The sequence below is a fragment of the Eubalaena glacialis genome, chromosome 9 (genome assembly GCF_028564815.1).
Source record: "Eubalaena glacialis isolate mEubGla1 chromosome 9, mEubGla1.1.hap2.+ XY, whole genome shotgun sequence".
NCBI classification, from domain to species: Eukaryota; Metazoa; Chordata; class Mammalia; order Artiodactyla; family Balaenidae; genus Eubalaena; species Eubalaena glacialis.
Window position 1 is genome coordinate 20,478,345 of NC_083724.1, and position 25,447 is coordinate 20,503,791.

The following is a 25,447-nucleotide window of genomic DNA, read 5'->3' on the forward strand; positions in this document are numbered from 1 at the left end:
GACAAGATCACAACCCTGATCCTGACATTGATACAATCCACCCACCTTATTCCGATATCTCCAGTTTTCTATTTTATCTGCATGTGTGTGTGTTGTGTCCACTTTATATTTGTGAAAACGTTTTTCCCACCTACTAGAGATCGGGCAGGGGTCCAGTCTGATCTATCCCTGCACTGGAGTTGGCTCCTGCAGACACCAGTATATGCTTGAAGAGATAGGTTTCTTGCACACAGTAGGTGCCCAACAATCGTGCACATAAACACATGAACTTGAATGTTAGTGTGTGCAAAAAGGGACCGCGAGCTTTCAAGGTGAAAACTGAGCCTGAAGCATTTAGTATTTTAGGGTCAAAAAGTTGGTTATTCCCCGCCCCCCCGCCATTGTGAATTAGCTAGCTGGCTAGTTGCACCAAAGCGATCCTGACGAACAGGCTTCCATCGCGGAAAAGCACAGTTTTTGAGGTCCAGCCCCCCAGCCCGCGGCTGGAGAAGTGGGGGGACTCGCATTATTCTCCCACCCCTACCCCCACTTTCGCCCCTTTCTTCCCTGGGGTTGGACTGTTTCACCCCGTCTCCAGGCAACCGCCAGGCGCGAAGCCGGACGTCATTTCCTGAAGAGCCTGCGGGGAGGAGGGGGCGGGAGAGGGGGAGGGGCAAGGGGGCGGGGCAAGACTGGGCTGGCGAGAGCGACGGCGTCGGAACTCGCTGGAAGATCGGCCCCGGGCTGCTCAACAGTTCTCAAAGTCCCGGCTCGCGGGCGCGCGGCTCCGTCTGCGCGCGGGTGGTTCGGGGGGCGCAGGGGTCCCCGGGCTGCTGCCTCCCAGGGCTGCCCCGGACATGCCCCGCACCCCCTGCCGGACGCCCGTGCGGCTCCATCAGCTGCGATTCGGGGGGCTCTGGGACTAGAGCGCCCCCCACCCCAACTTATGACTTTGGGGCCCCCCAGCCCGAGAGGAACGGGCGGCCCGGCTGGGGGAGCCGCGGGCATGGTGTGACGGGGCGGTCAGCTTTGCTGGGCACCCCCCACCCCACTGCAGCCACCCGTCGTCTCTGTGCCCTCCAGAATGTAGCTGCTCTCTCCGCGTCCCCCCGGGCGCCAGCCGCAGTAGCCGCGACCTCCGGGCTCCAGCCGCCAACTCCTTGTCCCTTGGGACCCCGCCGCCGTCTCCGCCTTGCCCGGACTCCAGCCTCTGTCTCCGCGTCCTCTGGACTCCAGCCTCCGTCTCTGCGCCCCGAGGACTCCAGTTTCGCGACCCCCTCCGTCTTCGCGCGCCCGGGACTCTAGCACTGGTCTCCGCGATACCCCCAGGATTCAGGCACTGTTTCCGTGCCCACCCCCCGCCTCGCCCAAGCCCAGACTCCGGCCGCCGTCTCTGCGTCTCCCCGGATCCAGCCCCTGTCTCGGCGTCCCCCCAGCTCCCAAACCCAGACTCCGGCTGCGATCTCCGCGCTCCCGGGGATCCAGCTGTCGCGCCAGTGCCAGCGAGTGCAGCGGCTGCCCCACCGCGCGCCCCGAGTCCGCCCGGCCCTCGGCAGGGACATGAACGCGCAGCTGGACGGCCTGTCGGTGAGCTCGTCCTCCACCGGCTCTTTGGGCTCCGCGGCCGGGGCGGGCGGCGGCGGCAGGGGCGCGGGGCTGCGACTGCTGTCTGCCAACGTGCGCCAGCTGCACCAGGCGCTGACGGCGCTGCTGAGCGAGGCGGAGCGGGAGCAGTTCACGCACTGTCTGAACGCCTACCACGCGCGCCGCAACGTCTTCGACCTGGTGCGCACCCTGCGCGTGCTGCTGGACAGCCCGGTCAAGCGGCGTCTGCTGCCCATGCTGCGGCTGGTCATCCCGCGCTCCGACCAGCTGCTCTTCGACCAATACACTGCCGAGGGTCTCTACCTGCCCGCCACCGCCTCCTACAGGCAACCCAGCTGGGGCGGCCCCGACGGCGCGGAGCCCGGGGAGGTACGCCTAGTGAGCCTGCGGCGCGCCAAGGCCCACGAGGGCTTGGGCTTCAGCATCCGCGGGGGCTCGGAGCATGGCGTGGGCATCTATGTGTCACTGGTGGAGCCAGGCTCTCTGGCCGAGAAGGAAGGGCTGCGAGTCGGGGACCAGATTCTGCGTGTCAATGACAGATCCCTGGCCCGGGTGACCCACGCTGAGGCCGTCAAGGTAGGGCTCTGGTTTGGGGATGAGTACGGGGCAGAGTGGCGAAGCTCCTCATATTGGCAGTAACTCCATGCTGTGTGTCCTTAGGCAAATCGCTTGACCTTTCTGGGTCCCGTTTTTCTTAAAAGTATTTCTTTAAAACAGGAACATCTAGTTTTTTGAGCAAATAGATGCCAGGCACTTGGAATATAGTGATGGGCAAAACGGACATGGACCCTGCCTTCATGGGGCATAAAGGCTAGTGCGTGGGAGACAGGCATTAACAAATACTTAGGCAAATGTGTGATTACAAAGTGCGAAAGGGGCTGTGGGTTCTTATGAGCATTAAGAGAGATAAGGTCTCTGCTTGGCATATAGTTAGTTATCAGTGGGTGACCTCCCCTTCTGCTGTTGTTATTCTCATTATTCTCTAGGCTTTTGCCCCTGAAAGAAAGTTTTGTTAGCGTCAGAGTGGTCCAAGGAGGCTGGTCTGGTGACCCACAGAGTTCTGGCCTGACCCTGCTGTTTATTGAACCAGGCCATGTATCTTGGGACACGTCACTTGCCCCCTCATAACCTCTGGTTCTCACTTGGACTCTAAGTGTCTCTAACTTTGTTGGAAAGGAGGCGACTGCCTGAATGTCAAAAATAAATCCCCCACCCCCTTGAGAGTAGTTGTACTTTTTCTGTCTGTTAATTGAGAAAAATAACCTCCCGACAACTAGCTCTTAGGGATTTAATCATGCTGTTTAAAGGAATGTACATGTTTGCTGATCTCGTGCCCAGGGCTATTGCAGATCAACTGGAGTATGAGGTGGAGAGCGTTTGGTTTATGTGTGGATTCAGGGATCCCTTGCAGGGGTACACACACACACACACACACACACCACCACCACCACCACCACCTTTGTGTGCAAGAAGTGAAGAGTTCTGGGGAAAAGGAACAGTGACACAAGCTGCTTCTGCAGGGAAAATGCTTCCCAGGGGATCGGGGCGGCCTGTGACCCAGCTTCTCACCACCCCACCACTCGCCCCTGCCTCGGGTCCCCTCTATGCAGGTGTTTTGGACTCCAGCGGAGGGCCTGCAGGCTGCTGGGGAACGCTTAGGCAGCAGAGGTCCCCAGGCTACTTCCTGTGTCTGTTAATGACCTGTGGCCAGGTGCATCTTGAACCCACTTCCTGACTGTTCACCTGGGGCCTGACCATCCTCTGACCTTGGCTTCCCTCATTTGCTTCCTGATCTGTCTGCCCCTCAGGGAGGCCCCTGAGGATTTTAGAAACTTCTTCACTGCTTCTGAAAAAAGACTGATGAGTTTATATTGTTCAGGGGTGCATCGGACAAAGCTCCTTGTGGGTTTCCGGGCATCCTCCTGTGTGTCTCCTCCCCCCATCCAATCTCTTCCTGTTATCTGACATTCCACCTATTTATAAAGAAATAGTCCATTAGCCTTTGACCCTAAAAGGTCTGGAGTTCCCAGAGGATCCATTTATACTTGAAAGATACTTGATCCAAATGGTCATTTATAAACGTGGATTCAATTTTAGTGGCAGTTTAAAAGGACTCAGGTAGCTTAATCATCACAAGGTGATAGACTTGGGAAAGGCCTCAGGTAACATGGACTTTCAAAACACTGAGTCTTCCTTCAGTTCCCACCCCAGACTCTGCGGCACCTCTAAGGCTGGAGCCGCTCAGTTGTGAGTTTCCGATAGGCCCTCCCCCATCTCGTTGATGGCGCTCTGCATCTTCTCCCTGAACGTCCCTCGACTACGCCAAGGTGCTGCTACCCGGTGACTCAGAGCAGCCCCAGGCCTTAGCTCCTGTGTTTGCTCTTGTTGCTTCCAGAGTCAGACCCGAACTCTTTTGGAATAGCTTTTGAAGCTCCCGAACTGCCCTTGCTGGGGGGGGGGCGGGGGGCGGGGTGGTGTTGATAGGAGCAGAACTGCCCTTGGATGGGTGAGAGCCAGTGCGATCCGGGCAGCTCCTTATCCCTGTCACTTTTCCTGAACAGGCTGAGGGAACACTTGCCTCTCGGGTGACCCTCTTCCTTCCGGCCAGTGCCAGACACATAACCAGCCTGGAGCACACCCCTTTGGACCCTTCAGAAGCAACAGGCAAACGAGTGCTGCTTTGTGTCACCTTAACTCCAGGGAGAGAGGGGGACGGACTTTCCATGGATGGAATTTAAAACGGAGGAGGCGGCACCTCATCTCTGAGGCCTCAGGAGGGCCTGGGCTTGCAGGATAGGCGGGAGTTTCAGGGACAGTTTAGAACACTTGCAGCTGTTGACACATTTCCACAAAATTAAAGGTGTTAAGTCCCTTAACTGAAAGCCCAAAGAGGCCCCGGCTTCTCTACGAGGTACAAACTGCCCTTAACCGGGATTTCTGCCCTTCCAGCCCCTCTTTATAAGCTACGGTGCAGGGATTTTAACTTCAGATTTTATTCAAATGGCACCAGTGTTTCTGCTTCTGTCCTTCTTCTGTTCCAGGGTAGCACGTTGCATTTAGTAGGAGACGTGTTTTCTTTTTTCTTCTTCTTCAATTTTATTTTATTCATTTGTTTATTTTTTGCTTCCTCCCACAGTTTTATTGAAGTATAGCTGGCAAGTAAAAAGTGTATGTATTTAAGGTATACAGTGGGATATTTGATACACCTTTATATCGCAAAATGATTACCACAATTAAGCTAATTCACATATCCATCACTTCACAGTTACTTTATTTTCATGGTAAGAACACTTAAGATGTACTCACTTAGCAAATTTTAAGAATACAGTTCAGAATTATTAACTGTAGTCACCGTGCTGTGCATTAGATCCTTAGCACCTACTCATCTTATAACTGGAATTTTCACCAATATCTCCCCTTTCCCCCACCCCCAAACCCTGGCAACCACTATGCTACTCTCTACTTTCATGAGGTCAATGTTTTTAGATTCCACTTATAAGTGAGATCATACAGTATTTGTCCTTCTGTGTCTGGCTTATTTTACTTAGTATAATGTCCTCCAGGTTCATCTGTGTTGTCACAAATGGCAAGATTTCCTTTTTTAAATGGCTGAATAATATTCCATTGTATATAAATATATGCCACCTTTACTTTCTCCCTTCATCTGTCAGTAGACACTTAGGTTGTTTCCATGTTTTGGGTATTGAGGAGATACGTTTTCAATCTTGAAATCTTTATTTTTCCTCTGCAGGTAGAAAGTGGGGAAAGATCCTCTGAGCTTTTCAAAGGAGAGATTAATTGTGTGTGTGTGTGTGTGTATAAAGAAAATTAAATTTTAGGAATCAGATTCCTTAAGAGTTGATGAATCAGAGAGGGTCACCTCCTCTCAGTGAACAGAGGAGATTGAGTATACAAGTGTTCTTCCACTTCTCTTCTGACAAATCAAGTATCCATTGTTAGGGCAAGTTCAGTGAGGATTTTATCCTCTGTCTGGTGGGGCTCCCATCCCTCTCTTGAAGCCTATTTGCTAAATCAGCAGGGACAGGTGCGGATAAGGCAAGCCATTTACTATTTGCAATTATGTTGAAACGTTTGATTTTTGAAAAGTGTATCTTGAATGAACAGGAGCCAAGCTAATAATAATAAAAAAGTAGATCTTTCAAAGATTTTCAGCCAAAAATGCTTGATAAATTGGCCAAGAAGTCCACAGGCCAGGGATGTTTCATTGGCCTCTGCTACACGTTTGTTGTGTGACCTTGGGCCAGTCACTGACTCTCTATGGGTCCTAGGGTGGATGAGCCAGGGCTGCCCAAGGTCCCTTCCAGTTCAGACAGTCTGTGATTTGCTCAGTATGTACTACACAGAGGCGTTTAGAATGTCTAATCCGGTGTTTTCTTGTTCTTTTGGAATTGATTTCGTTTATCGGAGAGTAAAGAAAGTTGGCTAACGATTGGGAGACAAGAATCTTGGCACTCTTGGGTAGCCTCCTACCAAATCAAGAAATTGATGGCTTACACACTGTGCTGACGAGAACTTAACTGTTGTCCCTCAACCGAAGAACACTAACCCTTGTGCCATTCCAGAGTAAATGAGAAAATGACAACAGGACTGTGGCATGCCCAGCACCACCCTGGGAGCATTCAAAATCAAATTCACTCACGAACTTGCTTTCTGAATCCCTGATTCTTCTGGTAGCAGAATGCGGGGTATCCATGTGCCACCAGGATGTGTGTGTATGGGTGCGTGTGTTTCATCTCGATAAAAATTAAACGGCTTCATTACAGTCTCTGAATCCCCCCAGGTGCATCCAAGGAGCATATTAGAATTTGAAACGTTCCAGAAGTTTAAAACAGTGGCTGGCCCTTTCATTTAGTTAGAGTTATCACACCCTCCCTTCCTTTGCATAGTAACCCGGGAAGAATCTGTCTGTATTAATATAAGTTATTGTATTTGGTCTGGCACATTCTAAATGACACATTTGTCATCTTCCCATTGTACATGGTTGGCTGAAGCCATTACAAATTATCACCACTTCCAACTTTGTGTCTGAAATGCAGCTCCTCCTCCCCTGTCTCATTCCTGTCTTCCAATTTGGAAACCGTGGGTAATGTGTTCCTGGGGACACACAGGCTTTCCTCTGGCTCTGCACTCACTCTTGGGTCCTCTGAGTCCTGCCAGCAATGACATGTTGAAAGCTCACTATTAATAAAACCATTATTGAATAGATGTTTGGTTGCTGGGCCCAGAGCGTGAGGCAGTACCTTGAAAGGGTGCATTTCTTTAATTTAGTCTTGTGTATTTATTTGGCTCAAGGTTTTAGAAAATGATGGTGCCTTTCAACTGGTTATTTGCGGTTCAAATCAAAGAAGCATTTTCTAGGGTGGAAGAGAATGCCTTTATTTGTTTTTTTCAGGATTGATATTTTTATAGTAGAAGATTCCTGCCTCCTGACTTTAAGCTGGACGGGAAAGAGATGTAGAATCACTCCAGCGCTAGCTTCTTGTTTTTCCCCCTCTCCCTCCCGACAAACCCAGTTGTTTATTACCTGCCGTAGATTCATCATTTAGATGGAGCTACAAAGATAAGTATGATCCTTTAACCCCCGACCAACTGGATTTTGTGCGCGGTGCTGCTTCCCACCTCCGCCTGACTTCAGCCACAAGACACCCAGTCTGTACGCACCTGTCAAGTGCACGCAGCCCCTTGCCTGCCTGTCGGCTCGTGCTTGCCGCACATGTGCATCTCCGAGTCATAATCCCCCCGCCACCCTTCAAAGGGCTTTGCACTAAAGCAGACGTTCCTGGGGATTAGGCTCCAACTGGCTTTCCAGCAAGGTTCTTGGATGACCTGGAAGGGCAGTGTTTGGTCTCCACGGCTTAGGGACCCGGGACTAGTGCCCAGCAAGGACCAGAGAATCTGATTAGAAGGAATGACATTTCATGGCTAGAGGTAGCTGCAGGCTGCAATACAGGTCTTTCAAAACCGATTCTATTTCTTCCTTTTTTCTTTTTCTTTAAAAACCCCCAAGCAAGAATCTGATGTTAATGTTGAGCTCACACAGACTTCTAATTGCGCCCCAGGGTGGGGGCCGCCTTTTCAAGATTCCTGTGCTGCATACATTTCCATTTTACAGCAGGGCAGGTGGAAAGGGTGCAAAGAGCAAGAATCAGCCTCTCCATTTGCTTCCTGTGCACTCAGGCATCAGCTGCAGGAGGCAGCACCATGGGGTCGGTGCACTTGTGTCTTAACCTTGCTTTCGGGAACACTACTGGGAAGAGAGGAGGCTGACTAAGTGTGTGTCTACTGTATGCTGGGTGCTTTCTACCCCCCCAGGGAAGGCAGGGAGGTCAGGAGGGTCGTGCCCAAGGAGGTGAAATTGACTAGCCCAGGGTCACCATTGGGATTAGGAGTTAAGTAGCCCTTTTGCCTTACCTCCCCGCCTGGAACCCAGCCCTAGGGTTATGTACCTGTCCTTCTGGAAGGCAATGCCAGCCCCCCTGCTGGAAGGCAGGCAGACGGCACATTTTGTGCCTGACATTCAGGGGGCCTTTTAAAAACTATCCAAAGGCTTCATTTTACTAAGTGGGGAGTCTGATGCTTACATGTCGAGAGAAAGTGGCATGTTTTAGTCCAGCCTGTCATCAGGCAGAGCCGTTTGTCCGCTTGTGCTCTAAGCAGCACTTACCACACCCAGGCCTGTGGCTTGTACTTGGAAATCAGAGATGACCAGTATACAGCCCGTGCCCTCAGGGAGTCATGAGGGGGACTTGGATCCATTCATGGCCACAGGTCACCAAGTGTTGTTGTTTTCTGTTTTTTTAAATTTATTTATTTATTTATGGCTGCATTGGGTCTTCGTTGCTGCGCGTGCGCTTTCTCTAGTTGCAGCGAGCGGGGGCTACTCTTCGTTGCGGTGCCCGGGCTTCTCATTGCGGTGGCTTCTCATGTTGCGGAGCACGGGCTCTAGGTGCGTGAGCTTCAGTAGTTGTGGTGCACGGGCTCAGTAGTTGTGGCTTGCGGGCTTAGTTGCTCCGCGGCATATGGAATCTTCCTGGACCAGGGATTGAACCCGCGTCCCCTGTGTTGGCAGGCGGATTCCCAACCACTGCGCCACCAGGGAAGTCCCACCGAGTGTTTTAAGTGCCGTGACATCTGCATGCCTCTGCATCCCTGCCACCCTCTCCAAAGCAGCATCGCCCCCACCCCCCCAACTCCTCCATCCTTGTACCCTGCTTTAATTTCCTTCAGCACACTTGTCACTACCAGAAGGACATTTTACTGTTTATCATCTGCCTTCCCCACTTCGAGTAAGCTCCATGAGAACTGAAATTTGACCTGCATTACTCACTGACACACCCCCAGCACCTCCACGGTGCCTGGCACACAGTAGGTGTTTTAATAAATAAATATTTGCTGAATGAATGGAATGATCTTACTCCCAATACAATACTGGTGACTTCAGGATTCCTTGGTTCTTGAGTGTGATTGCTTAAGAAAGTCTGTGGGTTGCAGAGTACTGGGTGCTGGATAGAAAAATCAAGGAAAGCCATAGGCTCTACTGTGTGCTGTACCAGGAAGCTGGCTGTGTGGCTGTGGGCGGATCATGTGACATCTCTGAACCTCAGCTTCGGAACTGTGAAATGGGCAGAGCTACCTCCCACTTGCCTCCTTCCCAGGACGGCTGTAGGGATCAAATGAGTTAATAGGTATGAAAACCTACTGAATAGGAAACCCTCTAATACCATTTAAGTGAAAGACCTTAAAAAAAAGTGTGGTCTGTGACGGTGGGCAGTAGCTTTTTTTTTTTTTCTTTTTTTTTTAAATAAATTTATTTTATTTACTTTTTATTTTTGGCTGCGTTGGGTCTGCGTTGCTGCACGTGGGCTTTCTCTAGTTGTGGCGAGCAGGGGCTGCTCTTCGTTGTGGTGCACAGGCTTCTGTTGTGGAGCACAGGCTCTAGGCGCAGGGGCTTCAGTATTTGTGGCACGTGGGCTCAGTAGTTGTGGCTCGCAGGCTCTGGAGCACAGGCTCAGTACTTGTGGCGCACGGGCTTAGTTGCTCTGCGGCATGTGGGATCTTCCCGGACCAGGGCTCGAACCCGTGTCCCCTGCATTGGCAGGCGCCACCTGCCACTAACCACTGCGCCACCAGGGAAGCCCTGGGCAATAGCTTTTTCCAACGTCTGCAGCCCAAATCGACCCTAAGAGACCCCTTCAGTTATTTCATTTGTCACTTTGCTTTCAATTTAAAAATCACATTCCCAGAAGTGGGTTATTTCCACAGCCTGACTGTGTCTGAGATTCCAAAATAGAATCATTTATGCATTCTGAAGCAATCAATGAACCAATTTCGGGTGAGATATATCTTCTATATCTTCTGGCTTTTTATTATTAAAAAAAAAAAAAGAAACACTTCAGGTTTCAAGAAACCTCAACATTTCAGGTGAAGGGCAAGTTCCTACTAATCACATGTATGTTTCAAAGCTGCTTTACCTGAGAATGCATAAATGGTTTTTTTTCTTCTTTTCCAGTCCTAGCCCCTTTGCCTCCTTCCCCCTTTGAGAATTTGTGTTCCTTCTGCTAAATTGGGTGTGGTACTGCTTCAGCTGGCAGCCAGTTTTATAGTTATTTTTCCTTTCTACCTGAGTTTTCATAATATCAGCATCCTCTCAACTTTGAATGCAAAGCAAATAGATCAGCCTCCCATAAACAGGTCCCAAGCTGTCCTCTTTACCGTACTTTTAAGCTGCAGGCTACAGGGAAGAACATAGTAAAGTGACATCAAAAGTGTGTTTCCAGACACCCAGGTGTTGGGGCCTTAAAAGTGGTGATTCACAAATTAACAAGCCCCCCCCAGACAAGTCTTAACCACTCTGAGGTTTGGGAAGCACATCTTTCTTTTGGATTCCACCCCGTCCCGCATCCCACCCCCATTTATATCCACATAAAGACTTGATCAGAAAGGTGGATCGAGCCTGTCCCCATCCTTAGCCGTTTCGGAGCACAATTCCAGATGTGCAAGGTCAGCTGATATATTGGAAAATCAAGGGAAGGGAGGTCTGTACCCAAGAGGTAACTTTTGGAGATGGACCTGGGTTCATCTGACAGTGTACTTGGCTGTGACCTTGAGCAACTCCCTTTGCCCCTCTGTGACTCAGACTCCCGCACTGGTGAGCCTGGTTCCCTGTCCTTACAAACAGGTCACTGATGCCGTTGCACATCAGAAGTTTGAGAAATAAGGATGTAGAGGTCCCACTGAAAGGATTGAAATGAAAAATGCTATCGACTGAATTTGCTTGGCTTTGAAAGTTTTCCGTTGTGCCTGTTGAAAAACAAAGAAAAAATGTATTTGGAAGAAAACTCTGGAACTTGGGGCTTTCGTGATCCAGTGTAGATATTTGAATTGCACAGTCATTTACTAAGTGTAATCAATATTCCCACATAGACAGAGTTTCTTTAAAAATGTAATTGCTCCTATCTGGATGTTGGCATCTGCATTTTCATTTTACAGCAGTGATCAAGCCCAGGGATTGAATGGAATTGTATGCCCCGACCTCCCTTAAAAATGTCGGGAGGCAAGATAGATGCATGGCCCAGAGGCCAGCGTGTGACAGCCTTGTCCCCCGATCAGCTGCATGCCCAACCTTGTTCCCCAGCATCCTTCCCTGTTGGGCGCCCCAGGGGCCCTGACGAGGAGGCAGAGGAGTTAGCTGTTTCCAGAACCCATTTAAGCAATTAATGCAGGTGAAAGTGGTGATTTGACAACATGGGCATCCGCACTTTAAAAAAAAACCCTGTAATTTATTTGAACCACTTCTGCAATGGTGTTCTAGGCTTCATTAAGAGGTTTCTGATTAAGAAAAGAAAAGAATAGAAAAGTGGTCCAGCTATCAGAAATTAACCTCCCATGTAGGCAGGGAAGCTTCGCTCAGAAGTCCTTGAGGAGGGGTTTTCCTTCTGCCATTTCCATCCTCCTGGCCCCAGATGGAGGGTGTGGTGTCCTTTGGTGTGTCTGGACCCAGCATGACCTTTATGCTTTTCTTCATCTCTCTTCCGCCTCCCTCTTCTTTCTTCTTGGGTTCCCCAAACCGCTCCCAGATTTTCCCCAACTCTCCTGAACCCTCTCCCCCTTCCAAGAGTCCTTCCAAATCCTGAGATTTTTAAGTCTGCTGGGCAGGTCAGGATGTTCAGATCGCCCACAAATTCCTTCCCCTCTTCCCCCAAATGTCTGTCTCTTCACCCATCTCCTAGCAGACACTGACTCTTCACACAGCCCCCGGGGAGAGGAAACTGAGCATCTGGGAGAGGAAGTGACGCAGATGGGAGGTCGCAGGACCCGATTTGAACCCAGGTCTTTCTGCCTCCAAAGCATTGCTCTTGGCCACTGCTCTCGACAGCTTCTGAGAAGCGGGGTGTAAGCCACGGTGCTGGCCAGACCTGGGGTTTAGTAAATGTACACTTCTTGCCCAATTTTTTCCATTTGGCAGGAAAAGCCATGAGGAACCAGACCACCCCGGCCACAGCCACCCTGCCCTTTCCTGGGAAAGCTCTATGCATGTCATTGACTAAACCTTAGGTACAGAGGTGGCAGTGGGCACTCCTTGCCTCCTTTCCTTGTCCCCCTCTCTTATCTCTCTCACCATGCCCTGACCTTTGTCAGGATTTTATTTTGTGCAGTCTGTGGAAATTCCCTAACTAGATAACTGTGACCTCAGCTCAACCCCCATTAGGATAAACCTGTAACTTATGAAATCATCTCACTGGATGGTGGAGGCTTGAATCTGTCTTGCTGTCTGCCATCTGGGCAGGATGAGGACAGAGTCTCCTCGGCCTTGTGTAAAAGACTGGTGGCCGTTGCAGACTGGGTAAATCAAAGACCGTTTTGTTCAGTTCATAGGAAGCATGAAGAGTACAGGAGTCTGGGCTTTTAAAAATAAAATGTGTGTGTGTGTGTGTGTTAATGACCTAAGAGATACGGGTTCAATTTAGAAAACTTAGAAACCCCAGAAAAACACAAAGGAAAAAAAGACCCAGATCTTGATAATCCCCTCCACCCAGATACAGTCACTGTGGACAATTTGATTCCTGTCTGTTCAGTCCCCTGTGTGCCTGTGTGTGTAAATTTGCACTGGGAACCCTCTATAAAACTGCCACTCTGAACGTGGTCATGGATCCTGCCTCTTTCACCAGACAATGTATCAGGACTGTTTTCCCACCTTGATAAATGTTTCTCGAAAATGATTTTTAATGATTGCATAATATATCATAGCAAAGGGGTACATGGTTTATTTAACTAATTTCTTCTTGTTGGACTGTTTTTTTAAAAAAACATTATCCATATTTCTGCTTTAAACATCCTTGCCCATTAATCTTTAAGCACATCTCTAATAATTCTTTGGACTGTCTCTCTAGAGGTGGCATTGGCTCAGGGGATAGGCAGATTTTTAAGGCTTGGGTAGATGTTGCCAAAGTGCTCTTGGGAAAGAGTTTGTTTTCATTACAGTCCCTCCTCCCAACATTAGCAGTGTATGAGACGCCTCATTTTTCCCCAGCCTTGCCAACACTGGATATTGTATTTCTTTTCCATTTTTGCCAATCTGATCGACAAAATGTATCTTACTCTGATTTGCATAATTTAAATAGTGAAGTTGAACTGCTTTGCATGTTTATTGTTTGTATAGCTGTATATACATATATATGGTGTATAGCATATATCATATATTATATACATATATAGATATATAATACATATATAAAACATTTATTTGGTGTATAACTTTTTGATGTTCTTTGCCCATTGAATCACAAGAATTTGACATCTCCATGTCATCAAATCTATCAGCTTTTTTCTTTATCATATCTCCTGGGTAGATTGTTAGGAGGTGGTTGATTCATCCACCTTGAATTCAGATTCTTCAGTCTAAGGGTGAATTAAATTGGAAGCCCATCCCGGTGTTAACTGAGAATGCACAGAAAGTGATGATGGACAGGAATGTGGAGAGTCAGCAAGGAGAATACTCCCCATCCATGTATCCACTCATGCACTGAGAAAATGATATTGATATAAACTGATTTTCCTGATGGATGGATGCGCTATGGACATTGATTCTAGACAGCAAAGCAGTCCATTGCAAACCCATCGAGGCACATCTGGTGATTATATTTATGACTCCTAGAATCTTGTTAGTTCCTCCTTAAAGGAAAAAAGAAAAAAATAAAGAGACAAAATTTAAAAGAACATTTGTAAAGCAATTTACTTAAATTATAAGAGACTAAAAGCCAGGCTTAGTGGATAATTGAAGAATTGCATTAAAAAGGAATCAGTATCTTTCTGGAATCGCTCTGTCCTCATCTTGTGAATTGTTTTGCAAAGGGAGGGTCACTCTGTCACTATCTTGTAAATTTCTCATGGCATTATCGCCAAGGACAACATTTTTTTCCCTCTCTTTGATCCTTCATGTTTTTCCTTTTCGCCCCGCCTTAGCTCGCTAAGACATTTAGGGGCAAAGATACTGGAGAGCAGGGGTTTTGAAATTTCAGGTCCCCGTTCCAGCCTCTGGGATCCTGGCACTCCCAGCACTGGAGCAAAGGTTTCCTTCTGCATCTTCACACTGAGCCTTTGGAGAATGTCAAACTCATAAAGAAAAGAGAATGAGGGGAATGCACAGTTGATTTTTGAAAATCTACTTAGTAAGTTCCCAATTAAAGGCAAGTTTAAACATCATTAAGAAAACTGAAAAGGAGAAAAGAAGATGCAGATATTCCCACCCTCCTTAACTAGTCATCACTTCTCTGCCATCTCCCCTGGCCTTTATCTCTATGTATTCACATTTCCTCAGTGGTTTAATTACCTTCCTCCTTTCATTTTTGCTTCATACATATGTTGTCATGGTGCTTCCTGACCCTTATGTGGAGCTGCATTTCTGGGAGGGGGTCTTGGATGGGCTTACACAGCTGCTCTGCAGTCCACTTGATTTTCCCTGGGGTGCACCAGCTCAAGGAGGTGAAGTGGCCTCAAAGAGCCAGAACTGATGGGCCATGTCATGACACAGCTTTGCCCAGATCCTGGCCCCCTGATGGGCATACAGACGTCAGGTACACTGCAATTAAGCTGCCCTTCTTGGAGATACCGTTAATTCTTACCACACTACTGCCTGCTGATGTCAACATTCCACAAGAAGATAGACTGATAATGTTTGGACTTTTGTTTGTAAATGACATGCATTCTTAGACCAAAGTCAGCAGCAGCAAAGTATTTCTGGGAAGTGGAAGAAGAGAGGTAAGATGAGAAAGCAGAGTTACTGCCCAAGTGTCTGTGAAAAATATCTCTGCTTCCAGCTGCATATAGAAGATGTCTAATCCTTGAGATGTCCTTCAGCATTCATTCATACACTTGGTATTTGTTTTACTGAACACCTTCTATGTGACTGGTGTGATTTAACACCCTCTTTAAACTCTACATATCCCATGTACTTATTTGTTAATATATTTGTAATTAATATTACTTCCTACTTCAAAAATAACTGAGTGACTTAACCTAAAAAGCATATCGTGAAAGAGGCACGTGAAAGAGGGATCAGAAACCATATTGAAAAGTGTATTGTGTGTGTGTGTGTGCGCGCGCGCACACGCACGTGTTCGCGCACACAGGCATGTGTGAGGTGGTGCCTTTATAGGAATGATATTTCATATTCAAATGGAATTCTGAGCTTCCTAGCAACCAAGGCAAAAAGAGAAATTAATACATTTTTTTTAGATTCTATAGAGAACTCATTGGTACTTCAGGAGAGGTAAAATTCCTCATTGGCAGTCAATTTCAAGAGGAAGGAGGTCAATTTCAGGAGGAAGGCAATTTCAATTGCATTTTTCATTGTCTCTCGTTTTATGTGGAATCACCCACCATCTCCTATCTTTCATATTTATTGATACATCTGTGACCAAACCAGAAGAATTTCCTGTCTTCTCCGTCTGTTGAGAAAGATGTGGATAAAATAATCACTTATATAAGTGAGTACGCTGAGATACGTACTTTCAGGGACGGGGAGCAGTACGTGAAAATAGCTTGGACCACTTGATACTATAAGGAAGGCTAGGTGGCAGGGCAGGAGATGAGGCTGGCCGGGCAGCAGGGCCAGCTGTGCAGGCCTGAGAGGCACTGGGAGAGTTTGGGGCAGGGCAGGCAATGGTCCACTTGCATTTTAAAAGGATGTCCGGACACCCTGCAGAGACTAATTTTGAAGGCTGAGAGAGGAGGCTGGAAAGCTGCTGCAGTTAGTGGTCCCTGTAAGAGGTAATAATTAACACAGACAAAAATGTGGTGCAGAGGAAGGAGCTCTGAAGACAGAGTGTTAATTAGGGCTTTACTTTCTCATGACATTAACATATGCCACAGGGGCAGAGAGTCCACACACCAATTTCTGTCCTCCCTCAAAGTGGGGCTAATGGGGAGGGTCTTCCCAGTGCCTATGGCTGCACCTGGGACCAGCTCAGGGTTCAAGAGTACAAGGCCTCTCATTTATTTACAGCCTGTAAGTCCACGCTCCCTTTTCAGATCCTCTCCTTGTCCATTTTGTGAGGCCAAGACGTAGGATTGGCCTTGTGTTATTTGAACCTTCTTGAACTACTGGTAAGAGATGCATGAGTTTGGAGAATCCGAGATTCAAGTCCAAGCCCAGCCTCTTATCCTCTGTGTGACCTTACATAAGACACTTCAGCACCTAGATGTTCTTTCTTCATATGTGCACTGGGAAGAATAAAACGCGTGGTCATTGCAATAATTTTGCTGTTATCAATAATATTAACCACCATTTGCTGGGCACCTGCTATATGCCATGCCCAGTGCAAGATGCTTTATGTACATTATCTTGTCTGTCCTCATTTTGTCCACACCGCTCCATGAGGGTAGGCATTAGTAGCCCCATTTAACAGGTGAGAAAGCTGAGGCTTGGAGGGCTTAAGGAACTTGCCTGAACTCTCATAGCTAGGAAGACGTGGAACTATGTCTGGGAATGGTTTTCTAGTGAGTATACCTTTTACTGAAAAACTCTTGAGGGGTCCTCCCCCTCAGCCACCTTTTTATTTTGATGTTTTATACTTTGGTCCCCAGAAGGGATTGGAAGATAGAGCCAAGATTTGCCTAAACGGGGAGATTTCTGGAGCCTGTGGAAGAAGGCATGAAAGAGGATGGATCCCCACGCCACAGTGAGCTCTGCTTCGGGAAAAGATCACTGCACAGCCCTCACCCAGTCCCATCCACGGCGCCCATAGATGGGGGGCATTCAGGCCTCCTATAGGTCCAGGTTTCACAGTGCTGCCCCCTGCAGGTAGTTATAGGAACTACACAGAGAGGGACAGGGTTGCATATGAAAAAAAGACAGCCCACTGCCTCTGGGATTTCACTTTTCTCTGGTGTAGAGAATTAGATGCACGTGTGCTCCAAGATGCACGTAAAAGTATGTTATCGCAGATTGCTCGTGCTGGCAAAAATGAGAAGCAACATAAATGTCCAGCAACAGGGGAGTGGGAATTCAGTGGTTGTGCATCTCTGCCAGGGAATGCCATGTAGTGTTGGAAAAGGTGATCTTTTGAGGAAGGAGCTTCAAAATACATTTTTTAGCTGAAAAAAAAGAAAGATATCAATGAAATCTTAAGTATGAGTCAACCTGTGTAAACCTCAGACAACAATAATTTTGTGTGTGAACATCCACGTGTTTGTAAAATGCACACAAGAAGTCGGGAAGGACAGACATCAGAACGTAGCTGTGTGTGGTTACCATGGATGGTGAATTGAGACTTCTACTCTGGGATCTCTATAATAATAACACCTAACCCTTCTGTACCTCTTGCCTATCTTCCAGTCACTAAACACTTTATGTATATTAACTAATTTAATCCTCACCACTGCCCTGTGAGATAATACTATTATCCCGTCTTATGCCTGGGAAACTGGGGTACAGACTGGCTAAGTAACTTGCCTGGGGTTGCCATCGGCGGGTAGCAGAGCCGGGATGGGAATCCTTGCAGCCCTGCTTCAGAGCTGCGGCTCTTAACCATTCCCTCTTCTGCTTTTCTCTCCGAATTCCACGTGTGTCTGAGGTGTGTATGCTCACGTGAGTGTGCAGAAGCATGGAATTGGTGACCCAGGGCTGCCTGAGCCCCAGGCTAGTGCACTGCTCTTTCTGTGGCCTCATTTGAACAAATTCCTGAGGGCTGCCTGGCATCTCGAAAGCCCAGTGAATATCTTGAATGAATGAGCAAATGAATGAAATGAATGAATGGGTAAGTGAATGAAGGAGAAGGAGCAGGGGGAGGGTATAAAGAAAACAGAACATGCATTGTGCCTTAAGGAACTTGTCTTGTAGTCTTAGAGACAGAATATATGAAGGTGATGCAGAGGCTATAGTATAGATGGCAACAAAAACAAGTGTGCTGGGTGCTCTCCGAGAAGGGGAGACACTCACTATCTAGGAAGGCTTCCTGGAGGTGGTGGGAAAGGGGCTGAGTGTCAAAGGCGGGGCTGATATGAGGAAGTGTGGATTAAAGGAAAGAAGGACGTTTCTGAAGAGGAGGAAAGTTGGGAGGGAGGGGCTAGAGTTGCTCATGTATTTGTATCCTTGCAGATGGGAGGTTTAGAGAATTTCTAGGGCTTTTGTTTGGGAGAAGAAGCTGGCAGACTTAGGAAGGGAATTCGTGCGCATTTAGTACCTACTCTGTGCTATGTACTATATAAGTAGTTTACATTATCTGAATAATCCTTACAACAGTTGCATTTTAAATGCAGAAACAGGCACAGAGAGGTTAGGTTATTTGCTCTGTGCCACACAGCAGGTCCACCTCAGAGCCAGGATTGGTGCCCAGTGAGTCTGAACCCAAAGCCCAACTAGGCAAGGTGGGTTCAGGAGGAGCAAGGTAGCACCATCCTTCCCTCTCTTCCCCATCACTAACCTGGGCCTTAGACCAGCTCCCCTTCCTGAGTTTGAGTGATCTGTTCCCCAGAAGAGAAAACCTTGCCCTGAAATAAGCTGGATGACTCGCCATTATATGTCCTTACTCGAGACTTTTCTGAAACACTTCTTTTGTACCTGCCCCTCCAGACAATAGTCTAATGGTCTTGTGCCCTTGTGCTTGCACTTTGGTGCATGTTTTTGAACACGGGAGCGTGTGTGCATCTGCCGTGCTAACACCCCGCCCCCCAGTCCCTTCACACTGTAGCCGTCTCCAGTCTATTTCTCAGTCCTCTGCTGAGCAGAGAATTCTATCGCCCAGACTGTGGGTTTGGGGTGTCGGAGTCAGCTCTGAAGAGCTGCCTCCTGAGAGCATTAATCCAAGTAGCAAGTTATTAAGTTTGAAGACATACACATATAATTTACATTTCTACAATCATAGCACGCAATCTGAGTAGTCATCTGGTGATGGGTCGTATCTTAGCCATGCCATCCGCCGGGTCAGATCGAGATTTCCGTGTTCTGACCTGGTGGAATGCTGGTAAGCCCCTCGGTCGAGTTTCATCAGTAAATGTGATAACACGCAGGGGAGCAGAGGACTCTGGTGACGGCTCTTGCTTGCAGTGGACTTTCCCTAGATCTCATGGGATTTTTTTTTAGCCTTAGCTCATTGAATTCTTAAAAGTATCAGGCACTGTGCTAATAGGGTTCCTCTACCTAAAGAGAGAGTAGAAAAGAGATCTTCATTTTACAGGAGGGAAACAGATGAACAGAGAGGTTTGGTAACTTGTGTGAGGTGGCACAGCTTATAAGCAGTTGATTCAGGAGACTGGCTGATGCTGCAGGTTGCTGCAGCAGGAGAGGGGTGTGGCTGACAGTCACCAACAGTCACAGGCAGAGCACGCAGGCTGCTTTAGGGTAGCTTTTGGATGTGATTTACCGCACATAAGCAGCTGCCTACAAAGAGCAGGGAAACACAGTGGGAGTCCCATTGGAGTGTGTCCCCCCAACCCTCAGGTCCCTTTGAAGGTCCCTCTGCTGCCCATGATAGTGCTGAGTTGGGGTGTGCATCCTGCAACACCTGAGATGCTCCATCTGCCCTTCTGGAGTTTTCTTAAACCCTTTTGGTCCCTCCCAATTGATCTGGAACCTCAGAGCCTCCAGGTTCAAGATCTGGTTCAGGGACCTGATAGCAACTTCTTTTCTTCTAAATACAGCAATGAACCAGAGGACATTGAAGTTTAACTTGGGGCAGGACCTTAGCAATCAGGGATTCCAACCCGTTCATTGCCAGTTGGCAAAACCGAGGCCCAGCAAGAGGAGGACGTAGCCCCCGACCACCCAGCAGGACAGTGGCACAACAGGGACATGCCTGGGTCTCGGTTTCACAGCCAGAGTTCTTTCTAGTTTACCCTACTGCATAGGGCTGCTTGCTACTGAGGCTCACCAGTGAGAGAAGCCACCAGTTCTGTGAAATGAATGGCTCGGGCACCTAAGCACACTATCCTCCAGATGGCCTGAGCCTCGGGGATCAAGGTAGCAATGGTGAGTAAGTGGGGAAGGCAGGTGGAAGGGTTGTCAGGGCAAGAAAGCACCAGCCAGCTCTTTTTAGGAATTAACCCCTCCGTTCAGTGACACCTTTTAAAATAAGCAAGCGGTTGTTTGTAAAAAAAAAGGAGACAAGAAGGCAATGAGAAAGTAGAAACTGAATTCCTAGACCATCCCCTCCTCCTCGCCTTCCCTGCGTGACACACAAGGTTTAGTCAAAGCACAGTGGATGGAGACCTTCCCTCGGGGTTCTAATGGCCACGGCACCAAGACCATATTCCCAGAGCCTGCTTGGATGTGGAAAGTGCTGTCTCAGGAATCTCGTTTTTTTCTTCAGTTTTGCCAGGAAAATAAAGATGGATGATGATGCAGTGGATGATGATATTCGTGCTCTCCAAGACCCAATGAAAGCCCATATTTACCCCCCCCAAAGAGCCAATATCAGAGGTTCCAGAATGGTCTAGGCTTGAGTGGCCGTCAGATTTTCTGGTCCCACAGGCTTGTGATGGGGAAACTGAGGTGCAGAGGCGAAGAGGCTTGTCCAGGGCTGGCCTCCTGTGTCTGGGCTTTACCCTCTCAGTCCCTCCCCATCTCGGGTTGCCAGTGTCCCCTTCTGTACCACACTGGGGACGGGCAGCACTTGGGAGACTCAGTGACCTCCCAGGCCCTCTCCGGTGCCAGCTCTCCGTGGTGTTCTCATCAAGGTCATTAACATCCTCTCCGTTCTCAAGGTTGCTGCTTGCCTATTTATAGAACTGACCAAGAGAATGCCACTAATGCCAGCGACACAGAATACAAATCATGCACTGTGCGTTGGTTTTCATTCTCTCAGACACCTTTTTTTTTTTTTTTTTTTTTTAACTCCTTGGACAATGCTTATCTGTGCCTGGTTTCCCTTCTCAATGTGGACACTCCTGGGAGGAGAGGCAAGTGGGCTCTGCTACCTGCTGACCCCCCACTGTGTGCAGAGGCCCGGCCCTCAAGCACACTGTTTCATTTAACCCATGCAGTCCTGAGAGGTGGGCAGTGTCTGCATCCCACATGTGCTGCTTTCAGAGAGGAAGCAGCCGGCCCCAGGGCTCCTGACCTACAAGTGACAGAAGCGACTTAAATCCAGTTCTGCCCAAATCCACAACGTCCATTCTTTCCACTTGCCTTCCCCGTTCCTAATTCCAGCGCAGCCTTCCGGATCAGATGAGGAAGGTGGCTGCAGCATGATGCCTGTGCATGCTGTGGTTCCTTTGGAGGCCATATATGTGCTTTCTCATCCAGTCAGGGCAACCAGGTTTTTCTGAGGACCTACTGTGCGCCTGACAGAGCCTTGTCTCTCTCCAGGCTGCAGGTGCCATGAGGATATGCCCACTTTGCTCTCTTCAGGCCCGGCACACAGTAGGCTCAGTCAGCCCTTGTTGATGAGTGATGGAGCTCAGACTCACTGTCTGTCCAGGGAAGGGAGCAAAGAAGAGGCAGGCCAGTTGGAGCAGCATCAGAGCCGCAGCAGCGCCTTCACGGAGGAGGGAGCAGGGGGCAGGGCAGAAGGGTCAGGAAGACCGCTCAGCGGCTGCAGTGGCTTCTGCGGATGGTGCCCGTGCCCTGAGTTCTGGCAGAAGCCCACTTGGTCTACGGCTTCCTCCATCCTGCATCTCAAGCTTCACAGAGGTTTTATTTTCCCAACTGTTCTGTCAGGGAAGTCCCAGGGAATGTGAAAAGAACACTGTACAATCTTTCTCTGCTCATCTTCTCAGAAATCTTTTTCACAAGCAGGATTTTGGAGAGCTGCCATCCTCTCGTTATCCCTCCACCCGAGACTGGCATTAAGCTGTGGAATTGAGGGTCACTCCAGCTTGCCTGTCCTCCTCTGGAAGAGGTTCAGATGTCAGAGTGTCCAGTCCTGTGGCCCAGTGTCCTTGTCTGGCAGCCCCGCCCAGCCAGGGCTCCCCACTGTCTTTGAAAGCCCCACCCTTGGTCCCTTTTGTCTGCCAGGAGAACTGGGGGGGTCAGTAGAACCCAGCGCTCCACAGATTCAGATAGCTAAGTGCCTCCCTACCCTTTTATGTATATTGCTGTTTTCTGTCATTGAACGCAATATACCTTCATTCTGGAACATTTGGAAAATATTGAGAAACAAGAAGGACAAAATAATCATCACCCAGAATTCTGCCACCCCGAGAGAAGCACTGCTGGCATCTTGGCACGTTACTCCTCAGTTTCATTTTTTTTTCCTGTGTAATTTTTCTCTTAACATAACTGAGATCACACTGTAAGACAGGATTTATATCCTTTTGACCGCACTTAACATTAAAATGTATCACACATCCATGGCATTACAAATACTCTGTAATGATTGTAAAATGCGATTTTAACGGCAGCGTGAATTTTCCCATGTGCAGGTACTATCTGTCATTGGCTCAGAAGTCCCAGGTTTAGGGGTATGTTTGCTGTTAATCCCAGTGCTAAGTGACCGTCTCCCTGAATAAAGGGCTTCATGTCAGTACAGGTGCATCATGGGAAAGCAGCATGGCCGCTCCCAGGGCTCAGAGTTTGGGTTCACCTCTCCCTGTGGCTGTTCCATCCCCAGACTAGAAAGTGTGGAGTCAAGGTGGTATCCACACTCAAAATTAGTTGCTGTACGAAAGGAACCCCGTACTAGCCGTGCGGGCAGGTCATGTCCCTCGTTTTCTTCCACTAAATCATGGAATCCCTCTCCCACTAAATTGGATTCCATGAGGATTTCAGGAGATAAAGCACATCAGGTACAGAGCCGCGTGTTTCATATATACAGGCCCTTTATCATTGTTAAGCTACCATTAGTATCAGTATTTTTATCTCTTGACTCTCTTGTCTAGTAATTTCTCGGGGTCACCAAGGCCACCCCCAGTTTCCATAAGGGCTCATGGGTTCGGCATATGATTGTGCTTGTGGCTAAGATTTGTTACAGCAAAAGGCTGCACAGCACAGTGAGCACAGGAGCAGCACGTGAGGCAAAGTCTGCAGGAAACCAGGCAGAAGCATCTGAGTCCTGTCTCCGCGCAGTCACACGGGATGGGCTTGATTCCTCCAGCACTGAGTTGTAACAACATGTGTGAAATGTTGTCTACCGGGGATGCTCGTTAGAGACTCAGCACCAGAGGTAGGCACCTCTGTCTGTACCCACATCCCAGACCCCCACATGGTTTGCACAAATAATCCAGGCACGGCGAGCTGCCCTTATTAGTTAGGGAATGGTGGGAACACTCAGAATCCAAGTGCCCAGAGGCCCGCCCAGCAGGCCCTCGTAAGGCTGCAGTTGTAGGCCTGCTCGGTTAACTCTGCTCTGCACAGGTGTGCTGAGAGGTCCTATTCCATGTGTTTGGACTACTTCAAGATGGGGGCCGGAGTGGGGTGAGACAGACGTCCTCATTTCCATAGGACAAAACTGAGGGCTAGTAAAGGGAAGACACTTAGGAGCTGGTCTCCTACTCCATGTGCGGGGTCTGAGAGGAAGCAAGTTCTGGATAATCCCTCACCGTTCCCTTTCCTGCTAACTCGTGTCTCTCCCTCTCTCTCTCTAGGCTCTCAAGGGCTCCAAGAAGCTGGTGCTGTCGGTGTACTCAGCGGGGCGCATCCCTGGCGGCTACGTCACCAACCATATCTACACCTGGGTAGACCCCCAAGGCCGCAGCATCTCTCCGCCCTCGGGCCTGCCCCAACCCCATGGCAGCACCCTGCGGCAGCACGAGGGTGACCGGAGGAGCGCCCTACACCTCCTGCAAGGCGGGGATGAGAAAAAGGTGAGCCTCTGGGCCTTGGCCTCGCCGGGACTCCTGGAGGTGGAGGGCTGGGAATGGGGGGCTGGCCATCAAGACCACATTCTCCTTGCCAAACCCAGAATAGGGAAGTTTCTTAGAGGCTGGAAGAAGGGGGTCGGCCTGTAGGGGCTCTGGCCTTCGTCTCTCCCTCAAGTCCCAACTGAAGGGTCTTCTTTTCGTTTTAACCTATGCGCCACATACCATAATTCACGCTAAGCTGCTGCAACAAGAGCCCAAATACCGTGATTTAAATAAGCTAGATTATCTGCCCCTCCCATAGCAGAGTAAAGGGGACCGTCTAGGCTGATGGGGCAGCTCTGCTCTCCGTCTGCCATCCTCTGGGATACCGCCCCCTTATGGTTGAAGTCTAGTCCCCCGGGAGCCCCTAGAGTGGAAAGAGGAAGAGAGAAAGCTCGGATGATTTACGCTAGAGATGATATAACTTCTCAGTGGTCCAGACCCAGGCGCATGGCCACAGGCAGCTGCCAGGACTCCAGGCTCCACAGGGCACCTTTTGCAGTGTGGGTCTCAGGTTGTAAGGAACAGAAACCAGAAACCGGTCCTGGTCACCTTCCACAAAGTCAGAATTTACTGAAAGGGTGTGGGCAGCCCCAGAATTGAAGCTGAGGGACTCGGGGTGCAGTCTCCAGGAAGAAAGGGATCCCCATGGTTTCTGTTCTCTGCATCCTTCCCCTCAAGATTCATATTCCAGGGAGGGAGCACCTGATTGGCTGGCAGGGAGGTGCCCTTTGATTGACAGAAACACCAAGACTGTGGCTGGTGGAGGAGGGGTTGTAGCCCAAAGCACCATGGGGTGTTGTAACCTGAAGAAGACGGCCAGGGGCATCAATAGATGCCCCCTACAGAGCCTTCCTCCCAAGACCATGACTGTTTCTTTAGAAAGGACTTGAGAGATGGTCCCCCTGGTGTTTAAGGTTCACTCCAGGTGCTGTTTGCATTGCACCCTATGGTTGCTCCTGGGACCAAGAAAGTCATTCCTGTAAGCATGACTTTGGTGTGACCATGACCATGGTCAATGCATGACCATGACTTTGGTCTCTGGTGTTTTAAGACCTTGACACAGCTTGGGGCTCTGAGCCAACCGCCTTCCCTCTGGAGACTCTTTCCTCAGCTCTCTTTTCCTGTCCATAAGACCATAACATTTATTTAATGGGTTTTGTGTTCTTTGCTCAAATGTCGATATGCAGGAAGCGGCAGAGATGGCGGGGGCTTCTGTGCCAGGCAAGAGGCAGTGGGGTAGCCAGTTCGTATACACTGTCAGAGCCTGCCTGGGCTTCTTCAAGGTGGCCAGGGTTGCAGAGGTGGGCTCATATCCCCCTCCCCGCCAGGCAATGTTGCTCTCTGGCCATCTTGACAAAGCAGCACAGCCTGTGGCATTGAGTCATTTTCAAGGCCAGCCTTCCAGGGTGGGTAGAGAACTTGCTTTATCTTTTTCTCAAGCTCTTCCCTGTATAGGGCATGAACTTAGAATAGTAAGAGCTCACCATGTGCTGGCTCTGTGCTTACAGCATCTCACTGAATCCTCGTGGCTTCCCCATGGGGTAGGTGTCCTTATGCACATTTT

General features: G+C 49.0%; 1 protein-coding gene across 4 annotated transcripts in view; it reads left to right on the forward strand.

The window, feature by feature from the left end:
* Positions 1–706: 706 nt before the first annotated feature.
* Positions 707–25,447, forward strand: part of WHRN (whirlin) — an 89,464-nt gene continuing 64,723 nt past the window's right edge. For all 4 annotated transcript variants that reach the window (XM_061200042.1, XM_061200044.1, XM_061200045.1 and 1 more), the window contains exons 1-2: positions 707–2,160; positions 23,626–23,844. In XM_061200042.1, coding sequence (XP_061056025.1) covers positions 1,540–2,160; positions 23,626–23,844 — 840 coding nt within the window. In that variant the 5' untranslated portion in view covers positions 707–1,539. The remainder of the gene's footprint in view (positions 2,161–23,625; positions 23,845–25,447) is intronic.